Below are 22,774 nucleotides of genomic sequence, written 5' to 3'. Positions count from 1 at the left end.
TCCTATCATTGATATTAACAAAACAAAAATACTCCTGCCTTTACTGAAATGAACTTTGTTCCTTCTGGAACATGCTCTTCCCCGGAAAGCTACAGGGTTAAGATCCAGCTTATTTGTAGAACTCTTGGATGGAAAGACTCACCTGGGCCTGACAGACTACTTAAAGTGGCAAAATGACTCCCTAGGCACCCAAGATTATAGGGGGAAGGGTAGGTGGGGAGAGCTTAGAAAACCCCTTGAGCCACACTAGCATAGGTTGATCCCCCTCATGTTGTTCTCAATCCTTCCTTGGGCCTTTTTCATTTGGGACAGAATTTTTTTTCCTCTTAATCTCCAACACACTTAACTGCCACAGAGAATCTTGCTTTCAGTGAAAGGAGAAGAGGAACCGGGAGATAGTTGGTGTCTTCTTATAAACTTCCAAGAAATAAGTCCATATCAAGTAGCTAGAACCCCAGCTTAGTGAGATTATAATCAGTCTTTGATCCCTAATGCAGGAGTCCAAGCAGTCCTCCACTTGGCTTAAGAAACATCATTGGGTTTTACTTCCTGGATGTCCACTCCCTTATCCCCTGAACTCTCTAGGAGTATTGGTATTTACCAAGTCTTCCTCTTCACTGTCCCTCACCCCTACCACCACCTTCACCCCAACTCTCCAAACAGGCCCAGGCTGTGCAGTTGTCTCAGCATCTCTGGCAGCTGCTATCTGAACAACCAGTGACGCACTCTGTTTTTTCTTGCCTGAGCGCTTTCTGGGAGGGGAGCAGATGTGGATAGCCAGGTTATTGGAAGTCACAGAGGCGCTGTCATGGGAAGAAATGCTCATGTTATCTTCAGGGAGTTTCAGGAGATTTTTGGCTCAAGACACCCAATCATCAGACACAAAGAGGGCATTGTGTCTTTGCCCTCATTGTTCTCCTGCACCCAGGTTATTCATGAAAGTTCTGGGACTTTTGCTGGAATGGTATGTTCTCTATAGCAGCTGACAACTGAAACTGAAATTTATGGGGAAGAAATCCTTATCAAAATGGTCTCGTTTTGTTTGGTATCCCCCTGAAGAAAGAATGGAGAGCGAGCCCTTATACTTCAAGGGAAAATAGAAGGAATCAAAGCTTCCTTCTCCAAGACTCACCTATCTCCCAGATAAGTGAAGAGCTCACTTGAGTCTGCAAGTTAAAAGGGTCTCCCTCTTCATGGTCAAGGCAAGAGAAAACCCTGGCAAGTAGGACCTCTGCTGAGGAAAGGTTTTATATGCAAAGTAGATGGTGCCTTGTCTGCATTCCTTCTGAGTGTTTACTCAATTCTGTAATGCAAGCCTGTAATATCAAGCTCAGGAGAATACGCCATTTGGACCCTAGCCTCCTGGGAGGGGAGGGAGTCTGTAGCCTTTTCTTTTTATTGCAGCATGAACCCCGTCTGTCCTTTGCCCTCTTATTATAGTCTCCTTTCTCATTAAGAGGCATAGCATCCTAGAGCGGAAATGACCTCTCAGCAGCCATCTACCCCAAACTCCTACCCTTGCCATCATCCTTCTAGTCTCTTTGACAAGAGGTCACACTTCACATGGGCACCAGCCCCAAACCTTGAGAGTGTTGGGAACAGCCAAGCAGTGTTGGGCAGTGGCCTCCAGCTCGGCAGTCCTTGAGCTCACTTCATCAGCCTGACCCAGTCCTTTCAGATCCTCTACTGTCCGTGCATGTCTCTTTACTCGGGGATCGTTGACTGAGATCCAGTTGCCCTTTTGGCTGAGGGAATAAGCATTCAAATGGATTCTGATCTTTCCTGGTCAAATCTTTCCCTCCAAATAGGGAAATAAAATACCTTTTTGTGCCCTCCATCTGAGAGACTGAAGTTCCCCAGGACCTCCTTGAGAGTTTTCCCTTTAGCAGATGAGGTATGGAAGTGGCCCAGCATTTGACTACTAGAGACCCAAGGGTAGCATAGTTTCTTCCAGCATTTCATAGGCTTTAGGGCATCCTTTCTTGGCATTCGATGTAGGCATAGTTCCCATCCCCGACCGCCTTTCTCAGCTTCCAGCCCCTGTGCAATCCCAGGATCATGTGCATCCTAGAATGAACCGACCTAGTTGGAAGCTTAGAGTCCTGATCTATACAAGTCCGAGCAGTCTCAATCCAGAGAAGCCAGGTGTTCTTTGACGTCCCACACAGCAGCACACTTGGTGGGATTGCAAAAGAGGAGTGGAAGCCAAAGGTCACAGCTTTAGGAGTTCAATAAACTCTCTCTCCTCTTCTCCAAGAAACCACCTGCACTCTGTGCTCACCCTCTCAGGGACCGGTTCTGGCAGAGGTAAAATGTTCAAATTCATCTGTAGACCTAACATATAATGACACATTGCTCACCTGCCACCTCCTGGTGGCCTGCCTCGAAGCAAGGCTCTAGCTTCAAGTGTATTCCTAACCACCAGCTTACTCTGTCATTTGGGTCATGCCACTCACCCTCAAAGGTCTTGTTCTCCCTTTTTAAAAAAAGCATCCTGTAACAGTATCTCACTAAGTGTCCAATACTGTCTGAGGCAGTCCCATGCCCGTGGTCACAAAACTGGTCAAGTTAGAGGCCACTCAATGCACTCACTGAGCCTGCAGTGAAGAACACCTGAGCTCAAGTCTTTCTTGAATCCTGCCTCAGACTCTTAATTTCTTTCTGCATCATTTTCCTCATCAGTAAATAGAGATAACAGCAGCTACCTCTTTAGAATTGTTGTGAAGATCAAATGAGATATTGTATGTAAAGCACTTTGCAAACCTTAAAGCCCTTATATAAATGCTGGCTATTATTAACTCTTAAGTGAGGGAGATAGACTTTGAACCCAAGTCTCTGAATTCTAGCATAGTGCCTTTCTAAGTAGGCAACTATGTTATATGATTTTGGGAACATAGGTAAGACCTCACTACCCCCAAATATCTGGCTCACTGATGCCAGAAATTCCCTCATAGAAGCATCATTACTTTAGCTTAAGACTTCCTACCAAAACAGTGATAACAGCACATTATATTTCACAAAGCACTCTATAGTTTACACAGCACTTGTATATTCATTAGGTCATTTGATCCAGGTTTTTAAAGATGCATATTCCTCTGAGAGGGACAACACCATTCTCACCAATTATCAGTTATTTATACCTTGATAAGTTTCCCCTCATTCCCCCAAGAACAGATTTTCTTGAGGGAAAACAGGGAAGGGAAGAGAGTATGAGGACATTTATGGGCACTTGAGAGAGGAAAGTGAGGGCCCCTCCTGCAGAGTGAAAAGAATTCAGGCCTAGAAGGATGAAAATTTTGCCTACTTCACAATATTGCCATTGTTAGGCACAGGTTCTATTTGCCACTCTATAAAGTAAGGGAACTAAGCCTCTGCCCTTTAATCAGCATAGAAGAGATAAGTCAACTTGACAGTTATCAAAGGAAAAGCATAAAGAAATAGAAGAGCTCTGGAGACCTGAGTTCTAAGACCAGTTTTGTCACTGACTGGCACTGTAACCTTAGGTTAAGTTACTTCTCTCTCTCTCTCTCTCTCTCTCTCTCTCTCGCTCGCTCGCTCTCTCTCGCTCTCTCTCGCTCTCTCTCGCTCTCTCGCTCTCTCTTTCTCCCCTTCCCTCCATCCCTCCCTTCTTCCCTTCCTTCCTTCCTTCCTCCCTTCCCTAGTTTTCTCCATTTGTAATTGAGGGATTTGACCAGAAAGCCCTGACATTCTGTGACTCAATAGTTTCTGTTGAGCTTTACCATGAATCTGCATCACTACATAACCCAGCCTTTGTAGTAAGATTGGTGCAGCTTAGGGGCAACTAGGTGACGCAGTGGATAGAGCACCGGCCCTGGATTCAGGAGTACCTGAGTTCAAATCTGGCCTCAGACACTTAACACTTACTTACTAGCTGTGTGATCCTAGGCAAGTCACTTAACCCCAATTGTCTCACCCAAAAAAACAAAAAAACAAACCAGAAATTGGTGCAGCTTTAGGATAATGCTTAATCAGGCTGATCTTCATGGAAGTGATGAGTTTTAAGGAAGTGTACAAAAGACAGGTTCCTCTGGAAAAGGTAGTTTTAAAGACCCTGGCACTTTGGCATCTACCTGCCCTCCTTCCTCCACTGACCCCTGACATCCTGTTGGTTTTCTACCTTGAGGCAAATGAGAACAATTTCATGAAAACCAAACAAAATCTTGATTCCGTCAGTGAACACATCCTCCCAGAGAGGAAGGCTAGGTGAGTAAGTGAGTAAGAGAAAAGTGTACATGAATCCTCCTATCCTAGAGAGCCTGCATGAAAGTTCACCAAGCTGTAGCTATGACATTTACTTTTCTGACCAGGGACATCCATTTATCTCCTCCATGTGAAAGTGGTTAGAGTAAAAATAAATACTTGTAGCCTCATACTTTTAGTACCTCTTGGCACCATTCAGACATTATTTGGTTCATATAACGACCCAGGTAAACTGAGAATTGCCTATAGGAAGCTCACAGTGAAGCCAGGCTATTGTTTCTATTTTCTTGTTGAGGAAATTGGTTCACAATAAAACAGAGAAGGACCTTTAACTTCATCTGGCGTATTGGTAGCTGAAGGACTAACATACAGATAGAGCCAATTCTCCCCAGTGTGTGAAAAATGTGCTAACTAAGCAAAAGTTGGACTTTATCTCTTCAGCCAGATAGTTTCAGTGATTTCCCCTTTTGACCGCTATGGGAGTAGAGGGCAAAGAATTTGTGCCCCCACCCCTTGGGGGAGAGATTAAAGTCACAGTCCGCTGGTACTTGCCTGGAAGGCCCATGTAAGAGAGGAGTCTCATCCCTGAACCAAGCAGTTAATTAGTCAAGGTACACAAAGAGAACTTGTCATTGAGAACTGTTAGTACTTGTATGAACTAAACAGTGTTGCTTCCTGGAGGCTCCAGTGGGGGAATGATTCTTGCATATTATATTGTTTGAAGTAAGGACTGATTTTTTTTTTTCCAACGTTGTCATTTCTTTGATGATTGAATTGTCTTTCATTACAGGTGGAGAGAGACTTTGAAAGGGAATATGGAAAACTCCAGCAGTAAGTGATCAACTCCAGGAGGAGGTGGAGGGACTCCAAAGGGGGAGACTCCGAGAGCTCTATCTTGTTTAATTTCTCTAGTTGTAACATTTGTTTGATGCTCTGTTAGTGACTCGGAGAACACCCCCATTCGTACACTGTCAGGGCAGCTCAGTTCATTAGACTGCCAGATCCCCGTGTTCCCCGGTCTTCATTGATCTTGTCTAGGGAAGCTTGTAGAATGAGTGAGCTTTTAGGTTAGACTGAAAGTCTCTATAGCAAGTGTGCCTGTATTCTCCAGCAGCAGAGCCTAGAGAAGAAGGTCGAATTTAGGAACCAAAAGCCTCTCAGGGCAGCCTGAGAACCAGCCCTCTTTGTCTCCTTTGCAGGCTGGAGGATCAGACCAAGAAGCTGCAGAAGGACCTGAAGAAGAGCACTGATGCAGATCTCGGTAGGCAGCCCCACCCCACAGCTCTAGGGCCCAAGAGTTGGAGGGGAGCCAGTGTCACAGAGAAGAAATGGGCTCCTCTCCCACAGATCCCCAAGTCCATTTGTTATGGGGACTAGCTTTGGGATGACTCCTCAATAAGTGTCAACTGACAGAGCAGACTTCTACCCTCACCAAACCTTTCCTACTTCCCTGACTTTCCAGGAGGCCCTTTTTGAACTTCTGGGTCCTGTTGGATTTGACACTGGGTTTGATGAGTTTGAAAGAAAGATTCTTTGCTTCAGAGAGGATAGCAATGCCTTCACAGCTGACTTGGGCTTTAAGCTAATAGTGTCGGTGACATACTGGAATCTAGGCTGCTCTCTTCCATCCTTTTTTTTCAGGCCCTTGCAGATAGGAACTTTGACAAAAGTTACAGAAGACCCGATGAGAAATAGATAGCAAAGAGCTATCTCAGAAAGTGGATTTGAGAAGGGCAGAGGAAGAGAAAGGTCATGTGGACTAAAACATGTGGTTCTATGACAGACAGGTTTAAGAGCGCCTTAACACTGCCCTGTATTTAGTTCATTTTCTAAGGATTCTGAAAGGGTCTCATTTATGTGGAAATTAACAGGAGCCAGCCAGAAGTCCTCGAGATGGAAATCTCTTACGGAGTCTCATTCTCGAATGAAGAGAAACTATAGGGGCAGTGGGTGGCGCAGTGCATAAAGCACCAGCCCTGAATTCAGAAGGACCTGAGTTCAAATCTGGCCTCAGACACTTGACACTTACTAGCTGTGTGACCCTGGGCAAGTCACTTAACCCTCATTGCCCCACCAACAACAAAAAAAGAGAAACTATATACTGGAGCTCTTGTATTTTTTTTTTAAAGCAAACAACTTGTAGATGATGAGCATTGTCATGCTAATTAGCATTAGCACTCTTTTGGGAAGGGGAAAGCTAGTCAGAAGTCTGTAGTTGCTCATTGAGGCTCCAAGAAGTGCCATCTAACTTGTACATAAAATTTTTCCTTCCAGAAATGGCAGGAGAAACACCTAAGGAGACTGATCTCCCATTCAATAAAATAATGGGCTTGGACTAAATGATCTCCCAGATGCTTTCTCATGCTAACATTCTTTGGCCTTATCATTTTGTGACCAGAAGATTTCAGAGAAAGTGAGAGTTGATTAGTAGTAAGTCTTCTTTTTGGTTGGCCATGGTGACACTCTTGTGGCTTCTTGGCAGCATTTTCTGAAACAGCACCCAGGCTGCCCAGTTGGAAGCCCTTGTTAGCTATTCAGTTCTCTCATGAAACTGAATGAGTGTTCCAGCTTGACTGCCCATATTATACCTCTATCCACATCAGGAGACACATAGAGGAAGTCATTCTTATCAGCTCCTACAGGGAGCCAAGAGAATTAGAAATCCAGGCTTGCCTTACTCCTCAGGCCACGCACACTTAGTAAATAATTAATTAGTATTGTGAGACCATTTTTCATGGAACAGAGAAGAGCATGCTGGGAGTCTGTAGGGAGTGGTCAGTGGCAGCTGCTTAGTGGGGCTCACTCCACCCATGTAAGATATGTCCTTTGGGATGTTAGGCAGCTCTCCAGGCATTCCCATCAGGGTCCCTAGAATTTAGGGTGGAGGAGCCTGCCTTCTACAGACTGCCTGCTTCAGACATTCCTGAGAAAGGCAGACTAGAACCAACACTGGGTTAACACAATGTTCATCATTTTCCTATTCCTGTTCAAGGGCAATGTGGACTGTCATTGCCATTCTATAGATCCTACTCCCTCCTCCCCAGAAGGCAAGTATTTACTTTGGGGGAAGGGGGGGAGCAGGGCAGTGAGGGTTAAGTGACTTGCCCAGGGTCACACTGTCAGGTGTTGAGGCCAGATTTGAACTCAGGTCCTCCTGAATCTAGAATCTATCCACTGTGCCACCTAGCTGCCCCCAAGTATTTACATATTACATATTTCTTAGTATCAAATACTGTCAATATGACCTTGATAGATTTTGCCATTTTGGTTGGGATCTGAATGGAATGCAGAGTGTATTTTAATGATTTTAAACTGTATTAAGGGGGCAGCTAGGTGGCACAGTGGATAAAGCACTGGCCCTGGAGTCAGGAGGACCTGAGTTGAAATCCTACCTCAGACACTTGACAGTAGCTGTGTGATCCTGGGCAAGTCACTTAACCCCAATTGCCTCTCCAAAAACAAAAACAAAAAAACTGCATTAAGACTTTTGGAATACCCTTGTATATGTTTTCTATCACAGGCTTTTTAGCATTCATCATAAGAGCTCAGGAATAATTACTTACACAAAGGGGTTCTGCATCCTGTTAATAGTAATAACAAGAATAATCAATAATACCTATCATTTATATAGTGTTTTATGGTTTGCAAATCACTTTACATATATTATCTCATTTGTTCACAATGAGTTGCAAAAAATAAGATGCTGCTTCCCCCAAAACAGTGGCAGTAACAGAAGCCCTGATATAAACTGACTCTGTCTCAAACTAGACCCTTTGGTTTATGCCAGGAAAATTCACACCATGGTAATCCAGATTATTTGAGTTGGTCCATACTTGACTCATAACTCATTCCAATCCTCTATTTTTGGTTCCAACCAGGGAAAAATTGGCACTTACAGAAAATGCTGGATTTTTAAAAATAATTTGACTTAGTTGGAACTAGCCTTTTCCTTATTTCCCTTTTTCTTCACCTTTTCAGAATTGAGGGTTAGGGTAAAGGGAAGGTAGAGGTTGGGAACAGAGGGAAGGTATGGAGAATTATTCATTATAGAGGAATCTCAGTATAGTAGAGAAACATGGGACTCTTTCTAAGTCTGACTCTCCTGCTCATTTACCTTGTGACTTGGGTAAATAATATCACCTGTCTGAGTCTCAATTTTCTGATCTATAAATGGAGATGATAACTTTCCATGTCTCCTTCAAACTATTGTGAAAAGGCACTTTGTGAACATTAAAGTGCTAAATAAACATGGACTCTTGTTATGTTTGGGAAATTGCTTTGCAGATAGTTTGTGAAACACCATACAAATGGCAGGCTATATTATAGTCATGTAGGGATTGGATGGGATTTGATGAAACGATGGCTAACTAAGGTTACTTCTTTTGCTGGATCTGCGATTCAGTGCTTCCATTCCTTCCGAGAGTGTTAGCATTACTGAATTTTCATAGCTGGAATTAGGGCTTTTTATTCCTCAAATAAAGAACCTTTAAAATGAAGAGAATGGTCCACATCCTTAAGTAGTAGTATTCAAGTTTTTGCTCACAGTTGCTAATAAATCATTCCCCCCTTTGACTATATAAACTGTAGGATCCAACAGTGTTGTTGGCATCCTGGCTTTAGCCACACTGATACAAGGGTCATACAGATAACTCCAGAGTCCCAGAAGTGATTCACTGGCCTCAGAGATTCAGCCCTCAGAGGACTTGAAGGCAATAAAGGTAAAGAAGGTTATTATTTGATCTTAGCTATCTCCAGTCCTGAAGTGAGGGTTCCCTCACTGGCTCCAAAGGCTAGACTTTGATGGATCCTACACATCCCTTTCTTGATGCCCCCTGGGTTCTATTCAGTTCAGCTAAGAAAAACCTGCAGACTTCATCTACCCTCTCACAGAAAGGTTACTATGTGTAATTATCAATCAAGATTGGGCCTTTGCCAGCCTTTAGACTTGAGAAACTGCACTACAGCCATCCAGACCCCACATCTCAGGTGACCTAACCCTGGGCTCTGTGAAGAGTGGACTTTCACTTCCTCTTCTATCCAGTGAAAAGGCTGCCCCTGTGCTCTAGCTGTCTCTGCAGTATATGTCAAGTCCTAGTCTTAAAGGATTCATGATCTTTCTCAACAGTTGGACATCCTGCATGACACCTTTTTCCTTACAGCCTCTCACCTCCTTTTCCCTGGCCCAGAGCTGGAGGGAGGAATTTTTTCATCAAAAAAGCCAGGTTCAATAAACACTTAAACTCAAATGTGTCATCCACTGTATATGAAGGTGACTCCCTCTCAGAAAGGAATTCTTTCTGAATAATTTTTCAACTAATAGTAATACATTTTCCCTGATCAGCCATAAACTACTATCACCTAGCCCATATCCCTCCCCTTAACACCATTATCTTTGAAAGTTACAGATGTAGTCTGTGGGTGTGGAGCATGGCTAATTGATCCATATGGAAATGGAATCTGTGACCCTGACTTAGTTGGCATCCTGTTCTAACCAGCCTAGCTAGTTGGCCTCAGATCCCACCAAGGAAAACTTCAAGTGTAAGATGGTAACATTATAAGCACATGCTGGCTCAGCTTTTCCCAGTGGCTAATTGCCTAAGCAAAACTAATCGACTCCAAAGACTTTGCCACACAATAGCCTATAATTTGGGCAAAGAAGAGATTTATCTCCCCCCTAGAAATGTGGAAAAGTAGGAGTCGGGGAGTGGGGAAAAAAACTGGAAGAAAAATTTTTATGAGGACTTTTTTGTTTTTAAAGGAATAGTTCCCCTCCCTGGGGTCTTTCCTCATCTCTGTAGTGAACATGATATAAGTGCTTAACTGTGTGCCAGGAACTGTGCTAGGCACTCTGTATTTAAACTAATAAAATTACTTTAGAAATCATAAAAGGCACTAAAAATTGCATATTATCTCTTGTTCCCCCAAATAAATTGTTTTCTTCACACACGCACACATGTATATTTCCCCCACAATTTCCCTTTTTTCAAAATAATGTTTCTCGGTGTCTTCAACATTTCTAGGAATTTTACATCCCTGTCTCCCACCACACTTTGTATTGTTTTGTGTAAAAATAGCCCCCGTAGGGGCAGCTAGGTGGCACAGTGGATAGAGCACTGGCCCTGGATTAGGAGGACCTGAGTTCAAATCCGACCTCAGACACTTTACACACTTACTACCTGTGTGACCCTGGGCAAATCACTTAACCCCAATTGCCTCACAAAAAAAAAAAAATAGCCCCCTTGTATAGTATCCAGTTCCAAAGGGAAGAGAAACACAAAGTGGCAGTAGAGTTAGATTTGGTGTCATCAACTCATGGATTCCATTTTTGTTTGAGCACAGATTTATTTATATGACTGGGGATGAGTTGCCTTTCTTTGAACCTTTATTTTTCCCCCATCTACAAGATAGAAAGATGAGCTCACTACTTCTTAGAGAGAGCAGATCTTAAAAGCACTTTTAATTTTCTATGATTTTGTAAGAAGATATACTGTGGAATAACTGGATTGGGTTTTTCTGAGAACTACTCAGACCTTGTGCCAGAAACTGACTGTGTAACAAATACTAGCTGGAAGTTTTATGCCCATTCTGTATTGCATAACATAACTCTAGTCCTTCCAGTCTGTCACTCACAGACTTTGTTTTAAAAACCTATATAGGGGCAGCTAGGTGGCGCAGTGGATAGAGCACCAGCCCTGGAGTCAGGAGGCCCTGAGTTCAAATTTGGCCTCAGACACTTAACACTTACTAGCTGTGTGACCCTGGGCAAGTCACTTAACCCCAATTGCCTCACACAAAAAAAAAAAAAACAACAAAACCCCAAACCTAGATAGATTTAAAAACCAGTAGTGAATGAGGACTTACAAGTGCTCTTTTCCCAGCCCTGTCCCTGGTATCTTTTTTTTGGGGGGTGGGGTGGGCAATGAAGGTTAAATGACTTGCCCAGGGTCACACAGCTAGTAAGTGTCATGTGTCTGAGACTGGATTTGAACTCAGGTCCTCCTGAATCCAAGGCCAATGCTTCATCCACTGTGCCACCTGGCTGCCCCCCTGGCATCTTTTAATAAAAGACATGGACATTCTGTCCTTTTATAGAATCTTACCATAGCTTCATTGAACTGAAAAAACTTAGTGAGACCTTTGCCTGTAGCTCCAATCAGAACTATGTCATACCAAGTGGGTATCAATCCATTGTCAATTCTACAAAGTTAGTCCTTTAAGACAGTATTATATGAAAAAACTTAATGTGGTATATGGTGATATATTTTCAGAGCTTATTCAAATCACTTATCTAACTTGATACTGTGATCCTGGGGTGGATTGTGTGTTTTTATTTTACAGGTGAAGAAATAGACTTCTGGAGGTTAAGTGATTTCCCCAAGGTCAGGACTGGGACTAAAGACTAGATCTCTTGATTCTTGGTTCCAGTCACTTTCTTTTTATATATATATATATATATATATATATATATATATATATATATATATATATATGTATATATGTATGTATTTATTATGTATTTTATTATTTTCCAGTTACATGTAGAGATAGTTTTCAATATTTGTTTTTATAAGATTTCTAGTTTCAAATTTTTCTCCTTCCCTCCCCCTCCCCAAGACAGCAAGCAATCTGATATAGGTTATATATGTACAATCACATTAAACATATTTCTGCATTAGTCATGCTGTGAAAGAAGAATCAGAGCAAAAAAGGAAAAACCTCAAAAAAGAAAAACAGCAGCACCAAAAACAAAAGAAATAGTATGGTTCAATCTGCATCCATATTCCACAGTTCTTTTTTTTCCTGGATTTGGAGAGCATTTTCCATCATGAGTCCTTCGGAACTATCTTGTACCATTGTATTGCAGAGAAGAATTAAGCCTATCACGGTTGATCAACACATAGTTCCATTCACTTTCAAAAAATGGCAGCCTGAAATAGTGGCCATTTTAACAACTATTCACTTCTATGGGGACCAGTATATTTTGCTCTGGGTACCACATTTTAGGAAGAACTGGCTGGCATTGCTCCTTAAAGCTACATCATAGGAAAAGCAGTTGAAAGAACTGAGGATGCTTGGCTTAGAGAAGATTTAAAAAGCTAGCCACAGCTGTACTTTAGCATTAACAGATGCAAGATGAGTTATTTGGATTGATCATTTGTGGCTCCGTATGTTAGAACTAGGACCAGTGGGTATAATTTAAATAGAAAGGGTTGCTTTCCCCATCACTGGAGGTAATTCAAATAGAGACTAGTGACCATTTATCAGATATATTATCTATTATCACTTGAGAACCTTCAACTCTGAGGATTGGTGATCCTTATAAAGGAGAACCTGGGGAAAATGAGCATCACTTTGATTCTCACCCATGCTGGGAGGATCCAAGTGACCTGTGCTATGCCAGCTTTCCTCCAGGACCATCACAAAATCATCTGTGGGGATAATAAAAAGAATTCTGGATTTGGAGTCAGAAGATTTTGGGTTGAGTCCCATCTGTGCCACTTAACAGCTGTGTGATGTGGAGCAAGTCAGTTAACCTCTCTGAACCTGTTTCTTCATCTGTAAAATGAAAATAATAATACCTGCACTGCCTGCTTCTCAGGGTCAGTGTCAGGATCTAAAGACATGTTACTTTCTTACATAAAAAGCACTAAGTAGCCATCAGTATCTAATTCTCAGGCTCTGGCCTGCTATTTCCCGGCTTTTTGCCCTTCTCATGCCTGGCAAGTTAGCCCCCAGATACGTGGGCAGCAAGATTTGAAGTGTTAATGTCATCTGGACTGTAGAAGGCTAGAAACTTAAATAACCTTGTTCTCTGGCCTTCCATTCACCCTCTGAGCTTTCCCTTCCCACAGCCATGTCCAAATCAGCTGTGAAGATCTCTGCTGATCTCCTCTCCAACCCACTTTGTGAGCAAGACCAGGAGTTTTTAAACATGGTGACCGCGCTAGATACAGCCATGAAACGGATGGACGCCTTTAACCAGGAAAAGGTGATGAGGTCTTCAGCATCCAAGGGCATTCCTTTTCTTCTCATGTCTTCTTTCAAACCAGTTGGCAGCTCTTGTAGACTCCAAGTAGGCCCCACTTCTCAATGCAGTTTGCCCTACTCTCCAGATACTTCCATATTGTGTGACTGCCCAGCCTAAAATGCTTCTTAGCATTTGTCTGGCTTGTCCCTACCAGGGTTCCTATTACAGCTTTCTCAGCCTCAGAGGCCACTGAGCTGATGACCATGTGAGTGCCAGATTAGATCAGTGTTGAAGCCAGCATTAATATGTGTAACACCATGACAGATGCTATCTGCAGTACCACTTTTGATCCTCAGAATGGTCCATCTAGTCCCTAGTCTTACCCAGTGATAGGTAAGAAGTCTTTGCCTGAGCCCAGTGGATCTCTGGCTATCCACACAGACCCACTATAGTCTCCAGTATGACTAGCACTTTTTTTCATTCAATTCCACATTTATTAAGCATATATTACATAGAAGGCACTGTATATAATAAGCCAGGGCCATCTCCAGCCATGATCTATATCTTGCCACTGAACCCAGATGGCTCTGGAGGAGAAGGTGAGGTTGGTGACCTTGTACCACCCTCCTTCCTTTAAATCCAATTCACTGCAAGTCATGACATCTGTCATGATCCTCTTCAGTAACAGAAGACAAACAACAAGGCACTGTGCTAGATCCTGGAGATACAGACACAAATACTATACACCCTGCCCTTAATGTCCATGTCCTCTAACTGACCATCATTAAATGCCCTGGGGAGTGAAGGGGCGGGGTGACCATGGAGGAGGTAAAGAACCTTGTCTCCTTCTTCAGACCTTTTGACCTCTATGCCCATTGCAAACCAGCTTCAGAGTTTGGTCTGAGGAAGTGGAACCAGAATGCCCAAGCAACCACCTGCTGCCCAGAATTTGACTCCACTCTGTTTTCTTTTTGACAGGTGAACCAGATCCAAAAGACAGTGATTGAGCCCTTAAAAAAGTGAGTAGCAGCCATCCCTGAGGGTTGGTATTCTTAGGGAGCTTTGCTGGGGATGTTCCCTTTATTATAAAGGGGAAAACTCAAGTGGGGTTGGCAGTGGGCAAGGGATGAGGTGAGCAGGCTGGCAGCAGTCTGAGGACCCAACTGGACCGAGCTGCAGAGGGACAATCCTTGAAGGCCATGAGACCTGTGATTCCCCCAGAGTTCTGCTCGCTGTCTTGTAGCTTCTTGTCCTTGCAGAAACTGAGGCAGCCACACCTCTATCTGCCATTACAACCATGGTCATTTGGCTGTCTGCTCAAAGCCCAGTAAGGCCTAAATTTGCCAAATGAAGCTAGCAGAGATCTTGGCCGGCCCTCAGTGGAGGTGCAAGAGGCCTTTCATCTCTGGTCAGGAGTGGAAGAACAGCTGTCTGGAGTATTGTACTTCAGAAATAAGGGAGCGGCCGGGCAGGAGAGATGGGGGTGGGGGGAGCACCAGCATGATTGTTTGACTAGAAAGGGCTCATAAATTCTGCAGTGGGATCCATCTGCTCTGTTGGGAGTGTCTCCAGCTGATGATCAGAGAGACAGACTTGCTCCCTAGGTCCCCTAAGTTGAGAGGAAAAAGTAGGTGTGGGGGTGGCAGGAGACAGGAAAGCTGCCTTGAAGCTCCCACCTCACTTCATCTTCTTCTCTGGCCTCTCCCAAACTGGCTTTGACCTAGAAAGGATCCAGGCTCCAGTTCAACAGCTGCACATTATTACTTCTTCTATGGTGGTCCCTTGCAGTTGACTCATCTGGGACCTGGATAAGCAGAATCTGCTGAATTATCATTAGGGCTAAATCAGGGTCCCCCAAATTAGACAAGAGAGAACAGTTTCTGTATTTGGGGAATCAGAAACTATCCATCCTTGCCCAGGTCCAGGGGCTGGCATTCAGAGGAGGCTCTCCTCACCCCAGCACAGGGTTCTTTCTGACCTTTCCTCATCACCAGCGTTTTCAGGAAATGACTGGAAGCCTTAAGTGTGACTCAAGCCAGAGCAGTTTCTCTCCTGCTACCAAAGTTAATTGCTTTCCCTGCCACACAGTCACCCCTCAACACAAAATACCAGGATAAGATGAGGGACGAGGTATATTGTTTGGATCTATTGTGGAGAGGCTCATGGGATGACAAGAGTGGCAGCTGTACTGGTCAGGAAGCCAGGATCTAAATAAATCAGGCAGCTCTGTGGTTTGGCAGCCCAGCCTCCTGAGATAAGACTCCACAGAAAGCCAGGAAGGCAGGTGGGCAGCAGTGTATAGCCTTCTGGACATCAGAAGCCATACCCAGAGACCCTGCTTCTCCACCAAGGATGAGATAGTCACATTAACCTGCACACAGTGCCTGAGCTGGCATGTGGCAGGCAAAGGACAGCTAGGTGCACAGGGCCTGGCAAATCTAGGCAAGAAAAGCCAGCCCGGCAGCATCTGATTCAATTTCACACACACCAAACGGCCTTGAAATCCAATCCCTGACCACGGCTTTTGTAGCTGGTGCCCAGCTGAGAGAAGTCCCGGCTGCTTCCCACCACCATGGCAGCCCACCACCTGCCAGGAAGGTGGGCGAGTGGCAGGGGGTGGAAGCTGAGATCTCCCTGGGCAGATCCGTTGACCTCCCGGTGAGCCTGTAGACTAGCTCCTCACCCCACCCCAGGCGACATGCAATCTCCTTGACCACATCAAACTAGTACTGACTGCAGCCCCTCTCCACCCTCCCCTCTTGCTTCCGTCTTGGTAGTGGGGAGCCTCCTGGGGACCCCAGGACCGGAAGCAGGAAACAGCAGCTTTCCTGTCCTCCCCTAATGAAGAACACGGCCACACGGCTGCCCCCTCACAGCCTCCTTCCCACCTCCGGGGGGGCTCGGCCTCTAATCCCCCATTCTCTGAGCTGGGTGTTCTGCTCCTCCGGGCTCTTGTTGGATTGGGATGCTTTTAATTTCCCTTTCCTGGTGGGTGGAAGATCCCGGTTGTGTGGGCACAGACTGAGGAATGGCAGGCATTCCCCACCAGGGCCGGCTGCTCCCAACCCACCTCCCAGCCGGCCTCTCCCTCCCTCCTTCCCTTCCTACCCCACACTTACCCAGGGGAGGGAGTGTGTTAGCCAGCCCTGGGCCAGGCAAGAGATGGGCAAAATAACGAATCATATCCTTAATGAGTACCTACTATGTGCAGTGTTATCTCAGTTACATTCCAGTAGAGAGAAGAAAATACTGTAAAAATGAAAAACTAACCACTACAAGGTGTCATGTGAGGCAGCATGGTCTAGTAGAACGACCACTGGGCAGGGAAGTCAGAAGACTTGGGTGCTAGTCACAAGATCCTGGAAGCTACCGTGTCTTTCTGGAGAGAAGCCAGCACGAATGTCCTATCTTGGACCATTGCTGAGAGGGCATTCAGGTGTTTGGAACTAGCCAGGTGCTGTCATAAGATCCTACATTTGGATTTGGGAGGTCATCTAATCCAGTTCCCTGATGTTACAGATGAGGAGACTTGGGTAGAGAGGTTCAGTGATAAGCCCACCGTCCCGCTCCACCCCAAGGTGTTAAATAACAGAGCGAAACTCCAGTATCCAGTGTAGTTTCCATTGAACCACACTACCCCCAAAACCTGTGTTCTCCCAAACTACAGAAGGCCAGTTTTGAGGTTTCCTGCTTTCATACCAACTCCTTTTGCAACACCGTGGTTATTTATATTGCCCACAACTTGGGAGTTGGTGAAGGCTGTTCCATCTCCTATAAATAGAGAGTAGAGAGGTGGGGGCTGAGTGGGCCAGTATTGAGAGCCAGGAATTCTTGATTCCTGGTCCCACCACTGACTTATCAGATGCCTTGGTTTAAGCACAGCCACCACCACCACCACCACCACCCCCCTGGCCTGCCTCAGTTTCTCCACCCCAAGAAAGACATGAAATCAACCCCCAAGGGGAACACCAAAATTGAATGAATCCATATGAATGGAAATTTATTGGTGATTAATCTACAATGAGCCATGAAAAACCTCAGAGAAAAGAAGAGCTGGGACGAATCCCAGAAGTATTGGTCATTCTGTGCTGCCTGACAATGAGCTGAAAGAATCGCCCAAGTCCACTATTGCTTGGCCATCATTTCATCTTAGATTCTCAGAGTAACATCCTGGCTTCCATCTTGGCTTTGTACCCACCTGCCCATCCTGGGCACCCTGGTTTGGCATGGGGACATCAACGTCAGGGGGCAAAACAAGCATCATGAAAAAGAAACGGCTGCAAGCATAGTCAGTTGACTTCTGTGGAGGAGGCGAGCCTTATTCCCAAGATGAGAACTTGGGGGTTTGCTAGGGCCCTTAGACTCCCTCTCCCTGCGCCTAAAAATGGGTGTTATGCCCTTAGACCACTGGATACTTGCCATACAACCTCCTGGGGTTGTGCGGGCCGTGGCTTTGGAAAATGCATACAACAGGATAAATTGTATAGGAGAAGGTGGATGTACTGTTGGGCTGGTGCGCCCTAAGGAAGGACCATTAACTATTTCCTTACTGGATTGGTCTCTTCTACTCTCCACATTTCTATAGGGCTTAAAAGTTTATAAATCTGGGAGGCAGCCAATTCATGTATTCTTTTATAAAAACAAAGGTTGAAAAGATAAGGTGACTGACTTGGAATCACAGGGCTAGGCCTGACACTTGGATCACAGGGCTGAGTGTTGGTAGCTAGGATTTAAGCCAGGTTTTCCCCTGACTCCAAGCCCAGCAAGTGCTCTTTCTACTCCGCTACACCTCTCCAGATACTGAGACTTTACTGAGAGCCTTCTACTTTCCAAGTGTTTTCACATCTCTTCCAAAGGGATGCCTCCTCTTTCCTGAAGTAGTAGGGTGGAAAGTGGGCCGTCAGGGAGAACACAGGAGAAGCCACTCACCTATGTCAGATTCCTATTCTGTCTTCCTTTCCTGTGACCACAGTCACCCATGTCAGTCACCATGTCCTAGATCTGATGAAAGCCCCTTTCCAGTGGGGCTGTTCTAATGGTTTACTCCCCAGTGGGAGCACCTTGGTAGAGTCCCAGTTCTGCCTACACCACCTTCTGTGAGCCACGTGATTTGTCAGTTGTCTGTCAGAGTCCTCTCAGAGAGAGAGGAGGAGTGGGAAGAAATCTTTCTCTGAGACTGCCTCATAGTAACAACCTCCGATGCAAGTATTGAGATCAGCCCCCTTCCAGATCGCACCCCATGATGGCCCCTGGTTTTTAGAATCACCACACTACAGTAGACTCTGACAGTACTGACCAGCAGGGACCGATGCACCTTTGGTATTTCATCCGGGACCACAGCTATCCATCTAAAGATGGTGAAACTTTGAAACAGGCCCCAGCTGCAGTTACTTCCATAGTCATTTTATTGGTGTAGATACTCCTCCACCGGCACTGATTATGATCCCTCTGTGACTTGGAGGGTGGTTTTCAAGGGTTGCCATGCCCACCCACAGAGTGAAAAGCTTCTCCTTAGCTAGGCTTCCCTTTATCTACTCTACCTGCAGTTTTTTACTGTGCCAATTCAGAAACTTCTCCCACTGGACAGGTCTTTCCTGTCCTCAGGGTCAGTCTACACACATACACACATACACACACACCCCTGGTGAAGCATCTGAGGAAGACTTCAGTGGAGGAACATGGTTTATTCAGAATATTCTCTTTGCTTACAGAAAAGTCCCATGTGAACAGGTCGATGGTTTTTCTTCTATGTCTCTAGTCAGCTTCATAGTCTCTTCTTCTTTTGCCTGGGTTTCAGGCATCATTGAATAATTCTTTTTTTTTTTTTTTTAGTGAGGCAATTGGGGTTAAGTGACTTGCCCAGGGTCACACAGCTGGTAAGTGTTAAGTGTCTGAGGCCGGATTTGAACTCAGGTACTCCTGACTCCAGGGCCGGTGCTCTATCCACTGCGCCACCTAGCTGCCCCTCATTGAATAATTCTTAACCCAAGAACAATGTTTTGTAAACTTTTTGTTTGAATGGTGATCATGTTCCAGATTTGGGGAAAACTTCAGCAGCATTATTTGTTCCTCAATATATGTTCATTGGATCCACATAGTTTTTGGGATCCAGAGATCATCTATGGGGTCTTAGTGAAAAGAGCTGGGACCTCAAGAATGGCCCTTCTAGATTGCCCAAGGGAAGAAAGTCATTTCTGCCTCTGCCTCTGTACAGTTTTTCAGCATAAATATTGGGGGGGGGCATTTAAAATGCTTCAGGAGACTTCTGAGTATCAGCCCTGGCTACCAACAATTAGTAAATAAGTGATTCCTTTACTTTGAAATGGCCAAATTACTGATACCGTATCCAATGGTCTCAAAGATGGGATCTAAGAGGCAAGAGGTCCTGGGGGTCAGTGGGTCACTTCTCTAAGAAGCCATATGTGTTCAGTTTATATTCTCAAGTCTGGTTGGTCATGGATCCCATCTTCCCTAAGTCTGAGTAGTGGAAAAGGCCCAGAGCTTAAGTAATGTGCCCTCACTCACAATGGAGGGCAGTATGAGAATTCACACCCAGGCTCTCTGACCAGAGTGCCACCAGAGTTCTTTTCCACTGTGCCTCTGCCGCTATGACCTCCAGCCAATCACTTTCCCTGTCTGGGCTAAAGTTTTCACTTCTGTGAAATGAGGGAATTTGCCCTAGATCATTTCCAAGGGCTCTCATGGTTCTGTGATCCTTTGCTCATGTGTAATTCTACAGGCTAATGGATATATAATAAAGCCTGCCCGGGGGCAGCTAGGTGGCGCAGTGGATAAAGCACTGGCCCTGGAGTCAGGAGGACCTGAGTTCAAATCCGGCCTCAGACACTTATCACTTACTAGCTGTGTGACCCTGGGCAAGTCACTTAACCCCAATTGCCTCACCCAAAAAGAAAAGAAAAGAAAAGAAAAGCCTGCCCTACCTAGCTCATAAGTAACTGTTAGACCCAAATGAGATCATGAACATCAAAGTAAAAGCACATTAGGGGGCAGCTAGGTAGTGCAGTGGATAAATCACTGGCCCTGGATCCAGGAGGACCTGAGTTCAAATCTGGCCTTAGACATTTGCCACTTACTGTGTGACCTTGGGCAAGTCACTTAACCCCAATTGCCTCACCAAACAAAAAAAAGCACATTGGGGGGAAGCTGGGTGCCACAGTGGATAGAGCACCAGCCCTTGAGTCAGGACCTGAATTAAAATCTGGCCTCAGATACTTGACACTTACTAGCTGTGTGATCCTCGGCAAGTCACTTAACCCTCATTGCCTGCCATCCCCTCTCCCCACCCCCCCAAAAAAAGCACACTGGACACACTGACAAGCTGAGCAAGAACAAAGTGTCGATATTAGTTCATGCTCTTGTAAGGTGCCACCCTAGGACCAGTTAAGTGCTGCTGCCTTTAGTCCTTCCTTTTTCCTGGAGGCTGAAGTCTAGTGGAAAAGCATGTAGGATTTGGAGTTGGAGAATCTACATTCTGCTACTTAATGCTTGGGTGACCTTGGACAAATCAAAGACCTCTGACCCGGAGTTTCTTCATCTGTACTGTGTGGGAGGTGCACCAGGTGATCTCTGAGGCCTTCTCTAGTCTGTAGAACCTGCCCTCTGCCTCTTCTCCCCTCCTGGTACCATCCAGGCAGGAGAAATGCTACTTTTTTCCCAAGGCAACATCTACTCATCCTACTACCCTCTTTCTGGCAGGTTTGGTAGTGTCTTCCCCAGCCTCAACATGGCGGTAAAGAGGCGAGAACAGGCCCTGCAGGACTACAAGCGGCTGCAGTCCAAGGTGGAAAAGTATGAGGAAAAGGAAAAGACAGGGCCAGTCCTGGCCAAACTCCATCAGGTACTAGGACAGCAAAAACCCACCACAACCACCCACACGGCCACTGGTTTGGGAGGTGAGGAAGGGGGCTGGCTAAAACATGATTGGGGGGGGTCCCCAAGTGGGTTCTCCACCCTTACTTGGGAAGTAGATCTGGTCCCCCCACCTCCATGCCCATCACCCAGTCTGGGACCCTGACTCAGCGTACAATGGACAGGTACGAGAAGAACTTCGGCCTGTGAAGGATGACTTTGAAGCCAAGAACAGACAACTCCTGGAGGAGATGCCTCGTTTCTACAGCAGCCGCCTTGACTACTTCCAGCCAAGTTTCGAATCACTGATCCGGGCCCAGGTAAAACTGAGCTTTCTGAGCTTGTGGCTGAATTCCAACAGCCCTCCTGGGTTGCCCACTGGAAGAATAAACAACAGAGAGAGTGAAGACATCTCTATATTCCTCTGTCAGCATCCTAGAACCATCTAAGAGGAGTCCAGGCTGCCCTGGTTTGGGATGATTTCTATATAGATTTCAGTTTTGCTTCATGGCAGAGGAATAGAGGCCAGAACTAGAGCAAAGTAGCCCATTCCCCAAGCCTGATAGAGCCAGTAACATGCCCAGGCATGTACTTGTTCTATGTGACCCTAAAGAAGCTACGCAGGGGACTGAGACCTAGAGGCCAAGGTCTTGGGGATCAGTGAAAGGCCCTTTATTTCACTCCCAGGATAATGATGCTGCCAATGTTTATGTCACACTTTAAATGTGTTTTCTTTTTGTCCATCCTGTGATTTCATCAGCATGGGGAAACTCCCTCCACTGAGTTAGACCAGCAACCCAGTCTGTCACTTATGATTGTGCTTCACCTACTATACTGTACTGCCATGATCGGTGTTGACCCCATTTTACAGAGAAGACAGTGACAGAGTCTAGGGTCTTGTGTGTGAGTACCCAGCTAGGAAGTAGTGCTGCTGAGATTGGAACCTCAGGCTTCCCGTGTTTGCTTTGCATGCAGTATGTGCAAAGGGAGGCCCCGTCTTTAAGTAGCTTCTGTTCTACTGGGTAGGTATAATACAAAGTCATTTTAGGGGAAAGAGACAGCATTCACAGATGGGGACTGGGGAAGTCAGGAAAGACCCTTGCTCAGGAGCCAAGCCTTGAGGAAAGCCAAAGACCCTAAAAGGCAGAAAGGAAAATCAGATGCACTGCACCCCAAACATAGGGAATGAGGGCAAGAGGTGGCAGGTCAAGTTTAGGCTATAGCTAGTAGTTTTGGGGAGAGCTACTAAGCCAGTTGGGCTTGAACAATGTGAAAGGGACTAATGTGAAATTAGCCTGGTGTGGTAAGTAGGAGACAGATTGTAATGGTCTTTAAATACCAGCCTGGGGAGTTTACTTTTCATTTTAGAAGATTTTTGAGGAGGGGACAAACATGATCAGACATGGTTTTAGGAATATAAATCTGACAGTTGTCTGGTGTATGGATTGAAGAGGGGGACAACTGGGAAGCACAGAGACCAATTAGGAAGCTTTTGTCCTAGTTGAGATGAGAGGTAGTGAGGCCTTAACCAAGGTCATAGTCCTAATGAGCAAAGGGATGGGATGTTTGGGGGGAAAAAAGTGTTGTGGAGGGCCCAACTGACAAGCCTTGGCATCGGATTGGATATGAGAGAAAAGAAGGGTCATGAATGACTACAAGGTCTCAAACCTGATGGACTAGGAGTATGTGGAGACCCTCAACATTTGGAGAAAGGGA

At 45.2% G+C, this 22,774-nt stretch overlaps 1 protein-coding gene across 2 annotated transcripts in view; it reads left to right on the top strand.

Annotated features, from left to right (window-relative positions):
• BIN3 (bridging integrator 3) overlaps positions 1–22,774 on the top strand; it is a 47,123-nt gene that overhangs the window by 20,611 nt on the left and 3,738 nt on the right. For both annotated transcript variants that reach the window (XM_043982791.1, XM_043982792.1), the window contains 6 exons: positions 5,012–5,052; positions 5,421–5,482; positions 13,074–13,210; positions 14,168–14,208; positions 20,906–21,047; positions 21,244–21,378. In XM_043982791.1, the coding sequence (XP_043838726.1) occupies positions 5,012–5,052; positions 5,421–5,482; positions 13,074–13,210; positions 14,168–14,208; positions 20,906–21,047; positions 21,244–21,378 (558 nt within the window). The remainder of the gene's footprint in view (positions 1–5,011; positions 5,053–5,420; positions 5,483–13,073; positions 13,211–14,167; positions 14,209–20,905; positions 21,048–21,243; positions 21,379–22,774) is intronic.

Source organism: Dromiciops gliroides, chromosome 2 (assembly GCF_019393635.1).
Source record: "Dromiciops gliroides isolate mDroGli1 chromosome 2, mDroGli1.pri, whole genome shotgun sequence".
Classification (NCBI taxonomy): Eukaryota; Metazoa; Chordata; class Mammalia; order Microbiotheria; family Microbiotheriidae; genus Dromiciops; species Dromiciops gliroides.
The sequence above is the reverse complement of the archived record's forward strand: the minus strand, read 5'-3'. Positions and strand labels throughout refer to the sequence as shown.